This window comes from Apus apus, chromosome 9 (genome assembly GCF_020740795.1).
Source record: "Apus apus isolate bApuApu2 chromosome 9, bApuApu2.pri.cur, whole genome shotgun sequence".
NCBI lineage: Eukaryota > Metazoa > Chordata > Aves > Apodiformes > Apodidae > Apus > Apus apus.
In genome coordinates this window covers 14136045-14150376 of record NC_067290.1, presented here as the reverse complement: position 1 = coordinate 14150376, position 14332 = coordinate 14136045, and the positions used below count along the sequence as shown (strand labels likewise).

Below are 14332 nucleotides of genomic sequence, written 5' to 3'. Positions count from 1 at the left end.
AGCCAGTCAGCCCTTGGAGCCAGGACCTCCATAGCATGTATTCTTCAGGAACCTGAAGCTGAGGGCTGGTGGGGAGCAAGCAGGCTTTGCCAGGTGTTCTGAGGCTGCAGAGACAGGCCCTGCACCCCTGCGAGCAGCAGGGTGCCTGTCACCCAGGGCTCTGGTGGCCTTGGGCTCGTGGGCTCAGGGCACTGTGCTACCACCTCCAGCCAGGCCTTGGTGCTCATCGGTTGTACAGCCCTGACTGCAGCTCCCTGGGCAGCTGCCTGCACCCCTAGGGACTTGAGGCTGGTCAAGGGGAAGAGGGAAAGGTCTGGGTCACTTGGTTTGCTCTTGGCTTTAGTTGCTTAGCGATGCAGAGCAGTTCCATTGGAAAGCCTGAAGTTTTTGTCCTGTCTGTCCCCTTTGGCTCCATTAAAGGCTGGGTAGCAGCTTCTTCCTAGCACTGCCAGCACCCCAGGGACCGCCCAGTCTCCAGCCCTGCCCTGCTGCACCTTCCATAAGTTGAGGCCTCTCATGGCTGAGCCCAAGCCAGCCCAGCACTGAGCATCACCTTATCCTGCTTCTGGCAAGCTTGGGTTCCTCTGGCTACCCCAGTGTGGGCAGCAGCCTGCCTGTACAGCTTGCTGCCTCCAGAGCCATCAGGGTGGACTCACTTATGTCTCCTTTGAAGCCTCACGTGCTCTGGTGGGAGAAGGCTGTGGGAGAAGGTTGTGGGAGAAGGTTAGGCTTGCCTCAGCCTTGGGTGAGATCTGGCCAGGCAGCTCAGCCCTGCAGCCACCTGCTGCAGCTGCTCATAGCTGGCGCCGAGTTGACATGGGCCATGCCCAGCACCTCTTTCTTTCCCCAGGCTCACTTCTCCTCTCCTGCTTGCTTTGCAGAGGCTTGCCAATGCAGCTGAGAAGTTCCAGAAGGCTCATCACTGGCAGGACAACATCCGGGTAAGGCTCCGCACGTGCCCCAACCACTCCCAACCCCTTCCTTCTCGGTTACTGAGCTCTGTGGATGCACCAGCCTCTGGGATAATTCCTGGCACAGAAATTACAGCATCATAGAATGGTTTAGGGTGGAAGGAACCTTTAAAGGCCATCTAGTCCCACCCCCTGCAGTAAGCAGGGACATTTTCAACCAGTTCAGGTCTGTCACAGCCCTGTCCAACCTGACCTTGAATGTTTCCAGGGATGGGGCATCTACCACCTCTCTGAGCAACCTGGGCCAGTGTTTCAGCACCCTCAACGTGAAAGATTTCTTCCTAGTATCTAATCTAACTCTACCCTCTTTCAGTTTGAAACTGTTACCCCTTGTCCTATAGATACAGACCTGAAAAAAAGTTTGTCTGCATTTTTCTCCTAAGCCCCTTTCGGGTGCTGAAGGGTGCCCTAAAGTCTCCCCAGAGCCTTCTCTTCTCCATACTGAACAACCCCAATTTCCTCAGCCTGTCTCCATAGGAGAGGTGTTCCAGCCATCAAATAATCTTTGTGGCCTGAATCAGCTTGTGGTCCCATCCCTGCTCCTGTCCCTTGGGGATTCCTTCCCTCCTTGCCCCTCTCTCAGCTCCTTCACGAGCCACTGCGGGCCGTGCTGCTTGTCACGCAGGTGGCCCCGCTGCCGCCTCCTGCCAGCACTAACGAGAGCAAATGAAGCAATTTGAAGCTCATTTCCAGCCTCGCCTCTGCCTGCACACACCATAAGGAGAAGGCAGGAGGTGAAGGTCGATCTGGCATCTCAACGCTGAGTGTTTGGGAGCTGGGAAGACTCTTTCCCCCCTGCCATCTCCAGAAGTCAGCGGGTTTGGTGCTGAGCGGGGTCTCGCGTGGGGTGACAGCAGCAGTGGCTCCTCCGTGGCACCTGCCAGCAGTTGTGGCAAGGGTTGCTTCTTGGGGAAGGAGCAATCTGGGCTGGGAGAGGGAAAATGCAGGTTTAATGATTGCATTTGACTTTGTAATTCTGGCAGTGATAGCGCTCAGCGGGAAAGTGAGGGATTCTGTCTGGAAATGCTTTCAAATTATAACAATAATGCAAAAGGAAGGAAAGATTGTTTTCCTTCCAGTGCAAATGGAGCCGACAATAAAAAATCATCCTGAGCCACCCAACCCCTTCCTCTGGGTCAGGCCAGATCCTGTCTTGCCCCAGGGAACCCCCTGTAATCTCTGAGGGGAGACCCTCAAGACAGCCCCACTGCTGGGCCATGCTGGTGTGTTTTGGTGGGGTATTTCTCTGTCTGCAACCATGGTCCTGTCAGGGAGGAGAGGAAGTGAGGACCTGGAGCTACATCCCTGTCCTGCAGACCCTCCTGCTGAAGCGGAAGAGGCAGAAGAAGCAGAAGAGAGAACCAGGTGTGGAGCTGCTTGGCTTTCTTCTGCTACGTGGCTGCCTCAAATCCCCTAGGAGATGTGTCCCATAGGTACCCAGGAAGGCTGAGCTCAAAGGGACCTTCCTGTCATTAGCAGAAGCAGCCTCACCAAGGAGAGAGGTGAGGTGTCCCCACTGGCCCTCCTGTCCAGCAGACAGCTGTCATCAACACTGGTGGTCACAGACACATTACTGCATGTGAGCACTGCTGAATTACTGTCACCTCTTTCCAGGAGGCCAGTGGAGGGGACATTAGGAGGATAACAAGGTTTGGTGTGGGCACAGACTGATGCCAACTCTGGTGCTTCACCAGCACCTTACCTGTGGGCTCAGGGCTGGAAGGAGTGCTCAGGGGCCACAGGCATCTCCCATGGGCTCTCATCTCCATCCCTCATGCTGCCCTGATCTTGTGTGTCCTCTGGGGTCAGGAGCCACAGGGTCACTGAACACTGAGCAGCACCTGAAATTTGGCCATGGTTACCCCAGGGATATCGGGGTGTCCCCATGCACCCTGTGGTGGGTGGGTGCCCTGAGGCTGGGTCACGAGCAGGGCAGGTAGAGCTGGAGCAAGGGCACCTCATCAGTCCCAAGGAGCTCCCTCTCCATCCAGATCCAGCTGCCAGGGGGATAGCAATCGGGATGCAAATGTGCTGGGAAAAGCTGCAGCACTGGGGAGCCCTTGGCTCATTTTGCCATTCACAGCACAAACCTTTCAGAAATCCACTTTTGTGAAAAAAAAAAAATATTTTTAATAGCACTGTTTGCAACCACTTAATCAAGGTAATTAGGAGCGAGTCACCCAGAAACAATGTGCAGCGATGCGTCACCGCAGAGCTCACTGCAGCTTTATCAGGACAGCCCAGACCTGGCTGGGACACTTGATGGACTGGCCAGGCTCTGTGCACAGCACCCGGGATGCTGGGCAATCACTCCCCTGAAGCAGGCAGCCCTGCCTGTATCAGCCCTGCCTGTGCCAGCCCTGCCTGCAAAAGCCCTGCCTGCATCAGCCCAGGCTCTCAGGCAGAGAAGGGGGACTGTGGGGCTGCATAAATGGCTCTCACTGCCAGGGTAGAACCTCCTTTTGCCATCCTTTGTCCATGAAGTGGCAGGGCATGGTCAGACCCATATGTGCCAGCACTGATGACACCAGCTCTGCTGCTGCCCCTGGCTTGTTGTCATTGCTGGTACAGGCAGCAGGCAGGAAAGGCAGCAGCAGAGCATCCCCAGCTCTTCCTCTCCTCCCTTCCCAGCAAGCAGTTTGTTCCTCCTGGCTGCAGCTCTCCCCTGCTCTCCTGGCATGTCCCATCCTAACCTCATGCCAGAGTCAATGACTGATCGCGGCGAGCGCGGTTATTTTTGTGTCCCCACCCGAAGGCGCCGGCAGATGCCGAGTGTTTTGCTGCGTTAGTGCTAATGGCAGCCCCATTAAGCCTCGCTGCAGATGGGTTGCTATGGAAGTCCGGGGGAAATGAAACAGGAGCAGGAACGTGAGGGGCTAGGAGGCTGCTCCAGCAGTCACTCACGACCTATCTCTATAGAGAAAGTTCCTTTTTTCTTGCTCTTTTTTTTTGGTGTTCCCAGTCACGCAGCCACCCTGCTGGTCTTTGGAAGGGGTTGAGTTCAGACACCCACCTCGAGGGGCTTTGCAAAGCACCTTCTAGTTCCCAAAATACTCTCCCATGCCCCACACTGTCCTGTCCCATCCCTGCTCCTTGTCCTTGCCCACCCCCAGGTCCCCCATGTCTCCTGGCCATGCCAAGCCGGGGCTATGTCCCCCTCTGCAAGGATCCACCAGGACAGGCTGGCTCTGCTCTGTGCAGACCCATGCAGGTCTGCCCCGCAAGGCTCATCAGGGCTGTCCCCTGCTCTGGATGTCCCCAGCCCTGTTCCCAGCCATGGCAGTGCTGCTGAGCCCACATACAGACCATCCCCAGCAGCAGATGGAGGTGCCAGTGAAGCCCACACCGTGATGCTGTTTACCAGGTTTCCATCCTCTGTTTGCCACCCTGCTCAGCAAGAAACCTGCAAAATGTACCTAGAAAAATGCTGGAAGGTCCTGTTGAGTTTTTTGCTGCCATCCTCTGCATCCATCCTCACTTGACAAGCTGCTGCACTGCCCATCAGGTGTTCCAGTCGACTCTGTGTTCTCCCAGCTCCGCTCCACCCATATGCTCCACTTCCCTCCAGGGTTTTCCAGTGCCTTAGGCTCTTTTCCAGTCCTTCAGCCCTATCCCAGCCCCATCAGAGGAGTCTCAGGTGTCCTGCACCCCCATGGTGTGTGGTAGCCAGGGCTGTGCTGACCCAGGGGTGCTGTTGGAGGCGCAGGTCTGCGCTGCCAGCCGCAATGTGCGTCCCAGGGCATCGTCATCTCTGCCTGCCGGTCTGCTGGGGCAGCCGCAGCTATTTGTCCTCTTAAGGGACACTCCAACACTGCAGAGAGCCATCCGCGCATTTATGTGCACTTGGCAGGATTATATAAATTGCCTTTAAAAGTTGACTTCTTTATAAGCCATTTTCTGCTTCATAAAATGTTTATTACTGTTGCTTTTCTCCCAGTTCTTCTTCCTCCCATGCATTTTCCATCACTACATTGGGAAGCTTCCCCCTCCCTCCACCTGCTGCCTCCCAACTCTCCCCACCTTTTGGGAGAGGAAAGGGGTATTCAAAGGGCCAGAGCCCAGCAGGCCCTTTCTCCTTGGAAAAAAAAAGAATAGCTGTACATTGTGTAAAAGCCTCTGGGGACAGGGTGTAACTGTGGGGCACAGCACCGGTGGTTTTGGGGTGCACAGAGGCAGCAAAGGGAGCCCAGGCAGCCCCACACCACTGCCCCCATCCATAACCCCCACCAGCAAACACATGAGCAAATAACAAAGCCCAGATAATTTCAAGCTCCATTAGAAACAAAACTCTGGGGAAAATGGCATCATTGTTTGTTAAATGGGGAGGGATAAAGGAGAGGAGGAGATTTTGCTCCTGGCTGCCCAAGAAAGGTGAGGGATGGAGCAGGGAGGACACGGAAGCCGTGCAGCCCCAGTGCAGCATCGCTCCGGGCTCGAGGCTCCACGGACCTGCTGCTCCATCCAGCACCACCTGTCTGTGCCTGTCTGTGGTGGGAGCCTGGCACGCACTGGTGGCTGTTCCCATGGGTTTGCCACGGCTGTGCAGGCAGGGCTTTGTCTTCAAAGCGGCGTTGGAAGGGCAGACGCCAGCTCCTGATCCCCCTTTCATTTTTCTCCTCCTTTAATTACAGATCCTACTTATCGGCTGAGAACAGAAAGATCGTCGCCTTAACCTTGTACTTGCCCTTGTAGAAGGTTTACCTAAAAAGTTAGAAAATAAAATCAAATACCCTAATTTGCAGTCGTCTTGCCATTTCAAACCCAGTTTTCATTACAGCACAGAAAGTGCATTGAAGCTGTGTTTATAACCCCCTTTTAGATAACAAATCACATTTTCTTTTGGCTGGCGAGTGTGTAGAATTGATATTTTTTTTTTCAGTTTAATGGGTTTGTGTGTTCAGGAATGATCTCCATCAACTGAGAGTCTTTATTGTGTTTGATATAATGTCAGCTTTCATTACGCTCGGAGAATTACTGTGTTAAAGCACCAACCTTGCTGTAGAGCCGTTCTGGCCGAAGAGCAGAACAAGAAAACCATTCACAACCCCCCTGTATTGGTGCTGTTCCCTCTTAAAAGCCAAGAATGGGGCTCGGGGTGGGGGGGTTCCCCTTGACACCCCCCACCCTGCACATGGCCAGGCCACCCATGGTGGTCCCATGGGTGCAAGGGTTCAGTGCTAGAGCTGCCATCCTATCCTGTCCCATCCCGTCGCTGGCAGGGCAGGGGATCCCCAGCACCCTCTGGCTCCACATGGGTGCTGGCATCTCTGTGGTATCTGGGTGCAGTGGAGGGGAAAGGGGCCTCTCCTTCAGGGCAGCGTCAGAGGAGCGGGAGCCGACGGGAGGTGCCATGTGAAGAAGAGTAGCGGGTGAGGCGTGATCAGATAAAACACCTTCTCAGGGAGATGAAAAAACTGTTGACGGGTCACTTAAATATTTCCCCAGCTCTGTCAGAGAGGCAGAGGGAGGAAATTGCTTTTAGAGGAAAAAAAAAAAAAAAAGAAAAAAAAATGTGCCTCTGCAGATTGTGATGACTGTTTCCACCTGTCCTTGGTAATGCATACAGTGGCTGCTGCTGGATAGGATGTGAGGGGACTCGCATGGCAAGGGCTGCAGGAGAGGCATGGGCTCCACCAAACTGGTCCTGGGTCCATCCAACAGCCTGTGGTGGCTGGGATGACCATGGGAGTTTTCCTCTTCCCTGGTATTGGTGAAGGATTCATCATTATGTGTCTGGGCAAGGCTAGCTTTAACCCAGTACAAGTAAAGGGTTCACCAGCCACTGCCAATGTTTCTCGTGATGCCCAGAGCCAGGCGTGGCTGTGATGACAGGTAGGAATTTCACCCAGGAATTCACCCCATCCCTTTGGGAGTCTGTTCCTGGCTGTGGCACTCACAGCACCCCATGGTAGCTGTTGCAGAAGCACTTTTTTTGCCCAGTTACACAGCTGCCATGGTGGGGAGGAGAAAGCCCGTGCCCCTCCTTGTCATGGGCTTTGTCTCAAACCAGGGCTGTGGCCAGGAAGCACCCATCCTGGGAGCAGGGTCCTCCGTTGAGCTGCTGGCAGGGCTCCAGCTTGGTTTCATTAATTAGCTTTCTGCTTGGTATTTTGGTGTAAAATCAGCAAAGGAGCAGGCGAGGGTTTGGTGCTCACATGGTGGTTGCTTGGTGGCTTTGCTGGAGAAGCCTGGGCGATGCCTTCTGCAGCATTGGCAGATGAGTCTGTGATTGTCCTTTCCCCTTGACTCACACCGAGGGTTTAGGAGACTGAAATACCCCATGTTTATCCGCTGGCACATGGTACTTCCTGTGCTGCTGCTCAGGTGCCTTTTGGCCATTATGGTGCCAGAAAATGGCAGCAATTAACACCTCAGGGAGGAGCCCCTGCCCAGAGTCTCCTCCCCTCCAGCACAAGCTGCGGGTGCTTTTTGCAGGCTCGTTTGCAAGAGAAGGGGGCAGTGTTTTGCCTTGAAATCCCTGACATCTTCACCCTCTTGTTTTCTTTATTGGTGTTTATTCTGAAAGGCTCTAGAAATATCCGTGCTATTTACACAGGCGGTGCTGGCTGTAACTTAGACCAGAGGAGGAAGAGACTGTTAAGTGAATAAGGACAGTGTGGTTTAAATGACAAATATTAGGGAAATTGTTGGAGCCTGTGTTGCCTTTCGGGAGACCCGTGGCCTCTCTCTAGAGCATTTCCAAGGACTCTGTCCTTCCTTCATGGAATAAATTCCCACCAGCCTCCAGGTGCTGAGGACACAGATGCCCTGCCAGCTTCCACAGGCTCCCTGCGTTCCATGAGCCACCGCAGCATCACGGGGGTTGTGACAAGGAGAGGGGAACCTGGCATCAGGGCATGTCACAGGGCCAGGGCCACGGTGACACTGGCTGTCCCACATGTGCCATCCTCATGTAGGCAAAGCTCAGCTGTGGCATGGAGTGGGGCTGGGATCTCACACAGTTGCTCCTGGGCTTGAAAAGGTGCATGGCAAGGGAAACAGGTGGGAAAGACATCCTTCCAGGAGGTCTGCTCCCCATGTCATGCCATGCTATAGGAGTTCTGGAGCAGGCGGAGCAGGACTGGGGAACCAGCTCTCCTCCCCAAGCACCACCGGTCAGAGGGAATTTGAGCTTTTTGGAGGAGCCAATGGAAGACAAAATGCATAACAAAGCACCTTCTGGATGGCTGTTGTTAATCCCACTCACTTCTGATTAAAGATCATTATACATGAAATGAGCTCGTTTGTGTTACAGGTCTCCCAGGGGTTCCTTTAATTAGGAAGTGCAGATGGCCATGGACCGGGGAGACAGCAGTGCTGGCAGGGGGCAGGGGCATGTGTGGGGCAGGGAGCAGGGCAGGGAGGGCATCTGAAGATAAATTATTTTTTTTCCCTTTTCTTCTTGTTGTAAACCCCTCAGCATTTCACAACAAATCACAGATAATTAATAAGTACAGTCCCTTAATGCCTAGGCTTTTTAATAGCAGAAATTGGAAGATGCTGTGTCAATTTTTTTGTTTGTTTTCACTTTCCCTTCTCGGTGCTGTCTTATTGCTGTGATGAGAGCTGCAGAGCCCACCAAGACACCCACCCAGCCCCTCTGCCCAGGAGGATGCTGAAATTGCCCTTGGCAGTCCCCTCCCAGGGGGACATCAGCCATGCAGCCTGCTGGGGTCCCCCTGCCACTGGTGCTTCTGTGGCTGTGCTGGGCTGAGTGTCACGGTGCCACCAGCACGAGCCCGTGGCCAGGCTGGGTGCCACAGAGGCAGCAGCAGAGAAGGAGTGGGGAGGACTAGTTAAGGTTTTGGCTGAGTTTCTGTTCTGGGCCTGGATGGCTCTCCCTGTTAACTAAGGGCAGCACTAATCAGGGCAGCGGGTGCATGTGGGGAGGCGGGCAGGCCCGCACGGCGAGCGGAGACACGTGCGCGCGGTGACACCGGCATCGCGTCACGTCCCCGCTGCAGAGAAGAGCCTCCGAGTGGCCTTTAATTACCCCTTCTGATGGCACACGAGCCGCTGCTGCGGCAGCGCTGCTGCTCTCCGAATTGCCTCTTTAGGGATTTTATCAGCTGCCTCACATCCTGACATGCGAGTAAGAGGACTCTGAGCTGCCCTTTCTGCCTAAATAGGCTCTAAATACCCAAAACTTAGGGCGTGTGTTTCTCTGCAGAAGCAAGGGCGCTCAGCTCCCTGTTTCTGGCATGTGGGGAGCGGAGCTGTGCTGACTGTGCCACTGCTGCCACCCTGCCCTGCCCAGCTCTCCTGCAGCTCCCAAGGCCTGCGGCAGGACCAGAGCATCCCGGGCGTGGGAACATGGTGCAGCCTCGTGCCTGGCGGAAGTGCAGAGGCCACGGTTGTGCCAGTGGCACTGTCACAGTGCAGTGACAGAGACCGTGCATGGCAGGGTTCAGTCCCTGGCGACTGGCAGCTGCCAGCAGTATGGTAGAGGTGCTGCAGGGATGAATGAGGGGGAGGGAGGGTGCTGATGGGCTCCCCTCTGCCATCCCCATCCCTGCCTGACACTAACTCAGCTCTCCCTTTTCTCTGCAGGAGGAAGACATTGAGTACTACGACTCCAAGGCCGATACTGAATACGTGAGTACTGTCCCTGCTTTACCACTGGCACTGCCACCACCCCAGCCTGGCACTGCCACCACCCCAGCCTGGCACTGAGTCCCTCACTGGGGCTGTCCCAGCACCATGCTGGGGGGGCATGGCACAGCATTTGTTACACTCTGCATTGTGGAGCGAGTGCCCAGTGCACAGCCCTGTCCCCACCAGCCCAGCCGTGGTGGCATCTGTCCTCCAGCACCAGGCCCAGCAGCAGGCAGGTGTGGGCAGGTCGCTCCACTGCCTGCCAAAGTTTCTAAAATTAAAGCTGGCATCTGAAATTCAAATGAAGAGCAAACGTTTAATTAGAGACTGAATCTAATTCTCTGCCCCCCTCCCAGCACAGCCGTCCCGTGATTTCTGGCAATCAGTGCTTTAAATACAGACCCGACAGCTCCGCTCTCCCGGTGCTCCCCAGGGAACTGGCATTTGCTGGCTCCTCCGCAAGGTGACAGTGACAGTGATGGCATTCAGGTGCCACGCCATGGGTGCTCCACCAGCAATGGCTGCTGGCTCGCAGCACCCTGCTCTGCTGCGAGGTAACAGGTCACCTGGTTCCCACTTTGTGCTGTGCCGTGGGATCCTTCTGAAATACAGGCTCGCTGGTTGGTGAGACTCTTGGCATGGTGCATCTTTGGATCAGGGGGGTCATGGTGTCCTTGGAGCTGGCCAGGAGCCCCAGGCAGAGCTGAGTGGGGGCTTAGGGGCAGACCCAGCCAGCACCAGTGTCCCAGGACCAGTTCTTGTCCAAGGCAGAACCAGCAGCAGATGTGCCATCGAGGGATGGGTGCTGGAGCAGGAGGGGAGGAGCAGCAGCCTGTGGTGTTGGCAGTGAACCACTTGCAGACTGTGTGGCCTCATCTGAAAATAATGCTTGGATGACCCTGTCAGCCTTCAGAAGGTCCCATGCAGAAGGGAGGGGAGGATCTGGGCTTGATGGGGTTCCACCAGCTGCTTTGGAGATGATGAGCTGGAGCTGGGGGCAGGCGGGAGCAGAGAATGGATGCCTTCAAAGCATGGACAAACCGCCAGTGCCACCATCCCCAGACAGTGACAGCAGGCAGGGCTCCTTGGCAGGGAAAGCAGGAGCCAGGGAGAGTCTGGGAGGTGGAAGGGAGAGGTCAGGCAGATGAGGGCACTTGCTCTCTCAAGCAGGTCTCCCAGCTCAGGGCCCCGTTCACTGGGAGCAGGGATATCTGCTGTCTCTTCCCAGCCTGGAGAAGCTGCCAAAGGAGGATGGGCAGGATCCTGCTCTCCATGGCTGCTCCAGAGAGGATGGAGCTAATGGTCTTAAAATGCATTAAAGCAGATTTTGGATAGAAGCAGAGAAAAAACTGACTGGAGGTTGATGCAGGAGGAGACAGCCCGGGGAGCAGAGCAGACCCCTGCCTGGGAACCAAGGAGAAGGACTGATGCATCCATCAGGTTGGGCAGGGCTTTTACTATCATGGCTGCAGGGCAGGGGACAGGGAGCTGGACATCCCCAGACCTGGTGTTACCCTGGCTGGTCCTGGCTGCCCACACCCAGCTGGTGTCAGCAGTGACAATCTGAGCTGGCAATTCCTGGCTGTGAGCTTTGGGATTAGCCACTTCTGCAAGGGAGGAGAGCATCCCCACTTATAGAAGGCAGGATTAGGAAACAGGAAGCATCTCCACCTCAGAGCTGTGCCTACCAAGCCCTTCCAGCACACCAGGCACCATGGTGTGGCATGGTGTCCCTGGGGACCGTGTGGCTCAGCTCTCTGGTCCCTGGCCCTTCCCTATGGGAGGTGGCATGTCATCAGGAGGAACAGCCCGACTTCGTGGGCCACACTGGCTGCAGCCCTCCTCTGAGCAAGTATCAAGCAAAATGGGGGTGTCCTCTTGGCACGGTCTGTGGGGCCAGCAGGGAGAATCCTTCCCTATCAATGCTGTTGCTGCTTAAATCCCTGCAATTTTAATTCCAGCAAAGATAATGGAGAGAAAAGAAGGTGATGCTGAAATAAAAAAGGAGGGAGATGATACTCAAAGGTCTGAATGGAACTAAATAGCTCTCTTTCCCTCTTTTCTTTATTTAGCTTCAATTTTTATATTTAAATGGAGCAGGATCTAGCTGCAATGGAGTTAGTTCTGATGGACAATGCCTATTCAGTGGAACTGGGGCTTATTCACAGGCCTTGTGCTGGCTCTTAACTACACCTAGAAAGGAATGAGCTTCCTATTCATTTTGCTTGCACTTCAGCTTCACTATCTTCCAAAACAGATTTTAGATTTCCAAGTGGTTTTTAACAAATGGGAATGTCAGAAAAATTTCCTGGGGGTCCCGAAGGCTCTCAAAATGTTTGCAGAGGCAAAGTTTTCACTTATCAAGGGCTGTGGGATTTGTCCATGGAGAAATGTGCAAATCAGTGGATGCTCTTGGTTGGGGATTAGGGTAGAACATTGCAGAAATAAAGAGATTTTCCATCTTTAGTACTGTATTTATGGCAGGGGAAGATGCTTAAACCACAAGTGAGGCAAAAATCCCCTGGGATGTGCCATTGGCTGGTGCGAGCTGATGGAGCTTGCCCAGGTTCTGACTGGAGGGCCAGGTTCGTTTTCTGCTTCGCATCAGCCGGGAGCTGTTGGTTCCCAGGCTGTCGAGTGGCAATGAGAGGTTTTGCTGTTGCTGCTCCTCCCACGGTTGGAGACATGTGCTCTGTGGCAGTACAGGACCTGGCATTCACCCCTGGGGATGTCAGCGCAAGCCTGCTCCTTCTCCCCACCCTCTGTGCAGGACACCTGCTGCAGGTCCCTGCAGAAGAGTGAGAGCCCAAGGGCTGGTGGTGGGAGGCTGGAGGTCCACCAGCCTCAGCATCTTCTGGGGCAGGGGAGGCAAGGGTGGGCACCACACCGGGCCTGGCCATAGGCAGGGGCTGCCTTCTCACTGCTCACCTTGCTGGGAGATGCAGCCAGGAGAGGGAGAAAGGGAAAATAAAAAATCCCCAAAATGTCAGCAGCAGATGAAGGGTGTTGGAAAATTTAATCTTGCAACTTTCTCAACCAACATGACATTTGGATTTTCTCCCGATAAGCTATCAGCCCCAGAAGTTTCTTTCTTTTGCCTTTTTTCATTTTTCTTTTTTCTTCTTCTCTCCTCTGGCTGGTAATTTAAAAATAAATGATCTAGAAAGATCTCTAAACAGTACCTTTGGCAAAGATTAAAAAAAGCGAGGGGGGACAGGGGAGCAGGCTGGCGGGAGAGGCTGATTGTTATTTATAACCTGGGCTGCTATAAAAGCAGGAACATGGCTGGAAAACACACTGTCTCCCTCCTTGGCATTAAATTGCTGTATTTCAGGAAAAGCTGAGGAATTTAAGAAGGAGAAAGGCCCTTTTGCACTGGCCTGGAGTTTCTCAGCCATGTGCTGGGAGCTGGCATTGATACTCATTATTATTAGTAATAACAACAACTTGATGATGGACATTTCACTGCTTTTTTTCAGACTTAACATTTCCCTGGGAAATTTAGAAGGATGTGTGGGCATCTCGGTGGGATATATTCTTGATTGGGTATGTGAGGTGCAGGAGATGGGATGCAGGGATGCTGTTGGGATGTTGCAGCTTGCAGGAGCTCTGCTGGTGCCAGAGGAGAAACCTGTGGGTACTCAGCTTGTCCAGAGCTGCCAAACCCCATCCACCATCTGGCTGCCAGACCGATCAGCCCTGTGTTTGTTATCGATGCTTCCATTTAAGCCATCATCATTAGCTGGGATGGCTCGTTCCCATGGAGATGAGCAGTGAAGGGAGGTGTCAGCATCCACAGGAGCTGCCTGGCCAAGGCTGCAGTTCTAGGTCACATCCCTGGCTCAATCCTCAGCTCCAAACTCTGTCACCAGTGGGACCCCTGATAGTCCTTGTGCCTGTGGGCAGGGTGGCTCTCCTCAGCCAGCACCAGTCTAGATGTGGAGGAGGGCAGGTACTGCCTGGCAGCCTCCAGTAAAGCTTCTGAGTAGTGTCAGTGGTGCTCACTGGGCATTGGGGCATCTCTGGATGTTGCCCCCTGTCCATCAGGAGTGCCCTGGTCCCTGTGCTGTGGGCTGTAAGGCTGCAGGACTTCTGCACAAATGTGGCAAAAAAATGTGGGGCCTAGCAGTTTTGGCAGAAGCTCTCCTTGATGGAGATGGGACTGGAGACCCTGCCTGTGATGCTGGGAGCTTGGGGCAAAGAGTGGCTCAAAAAGAGTCCAGCACAGAACCACAACAATGATGAAGGGAGTGGAACATCTCCCTTATGAGGAAAGGCTGAGGGAGCTGGGTCTCTTAAGCTTGGAGGAGACTTGAGGGGTGACCTCATCAAAGTTTACAAATATGTTAAGGGCCAGTGTGAGGAGGATGGAGCCAGGCTTTTTTCAGTGATGTCCAATGACAGGACAAGGGGCAATAGGTGCAAACTGGAACATAGGAGGTTCCATGTAAATATCAGAAAAAACTTCTTTACTGTGAGAGTGACAGAGCACTGGAACAGGCTGCCCAGAGAGGTTGTGGAGTCTCCTTTGCTGGAGACATTCAAAACCCGCCTGGACAAGCTCCTGTGTGATGTGCTCTGGGTGACCCTGCTCTAGCAGGGGGGTTGGACTAGATGATCTTTTGAGGTCCCTTCCAACCCCTAAGATTCTGTGGTTCTGTGATTCAAACTGCGGTGTCTGTTTATGTGACATTGTACATATTGTAACAGATCACACATAAAATAGATGTTTCAAAGTTCTTTTGAAATGTAATGATGAGAAATGC

At 53.9% G+C, this 14332-nt stretch overlaps 1 protein-coding gene across 6 annotated transcripts in view; it reads left to right on the top strand.

Annotated features, from left to right (window-relative positions):
• CACNA2D2 (calcium voltage-gated channel auxiliary subunit alpha2delta 2) overlaps positions 1-14332 on the top strand; it is a 201495-nt gene that overhangs the window by 159427 nt on the left and 27736 nt on the right. For all 6 annotated transcript variants that reach the window (XM_051627527.1, XM_051627526.1, XM_051627528.1 and 3 more), the window contains exons 4-5: positions 882-941; positions 9522-9566. In XM_051627527.1, coding sequence (XP_051483487.1) covers positions 882-941; positions 9522-9566 — 105 coding nt within the window. The remainder of the gene's footprint in view (positions 1-881; positions 942-9521; positions 9567-14332) is intronic.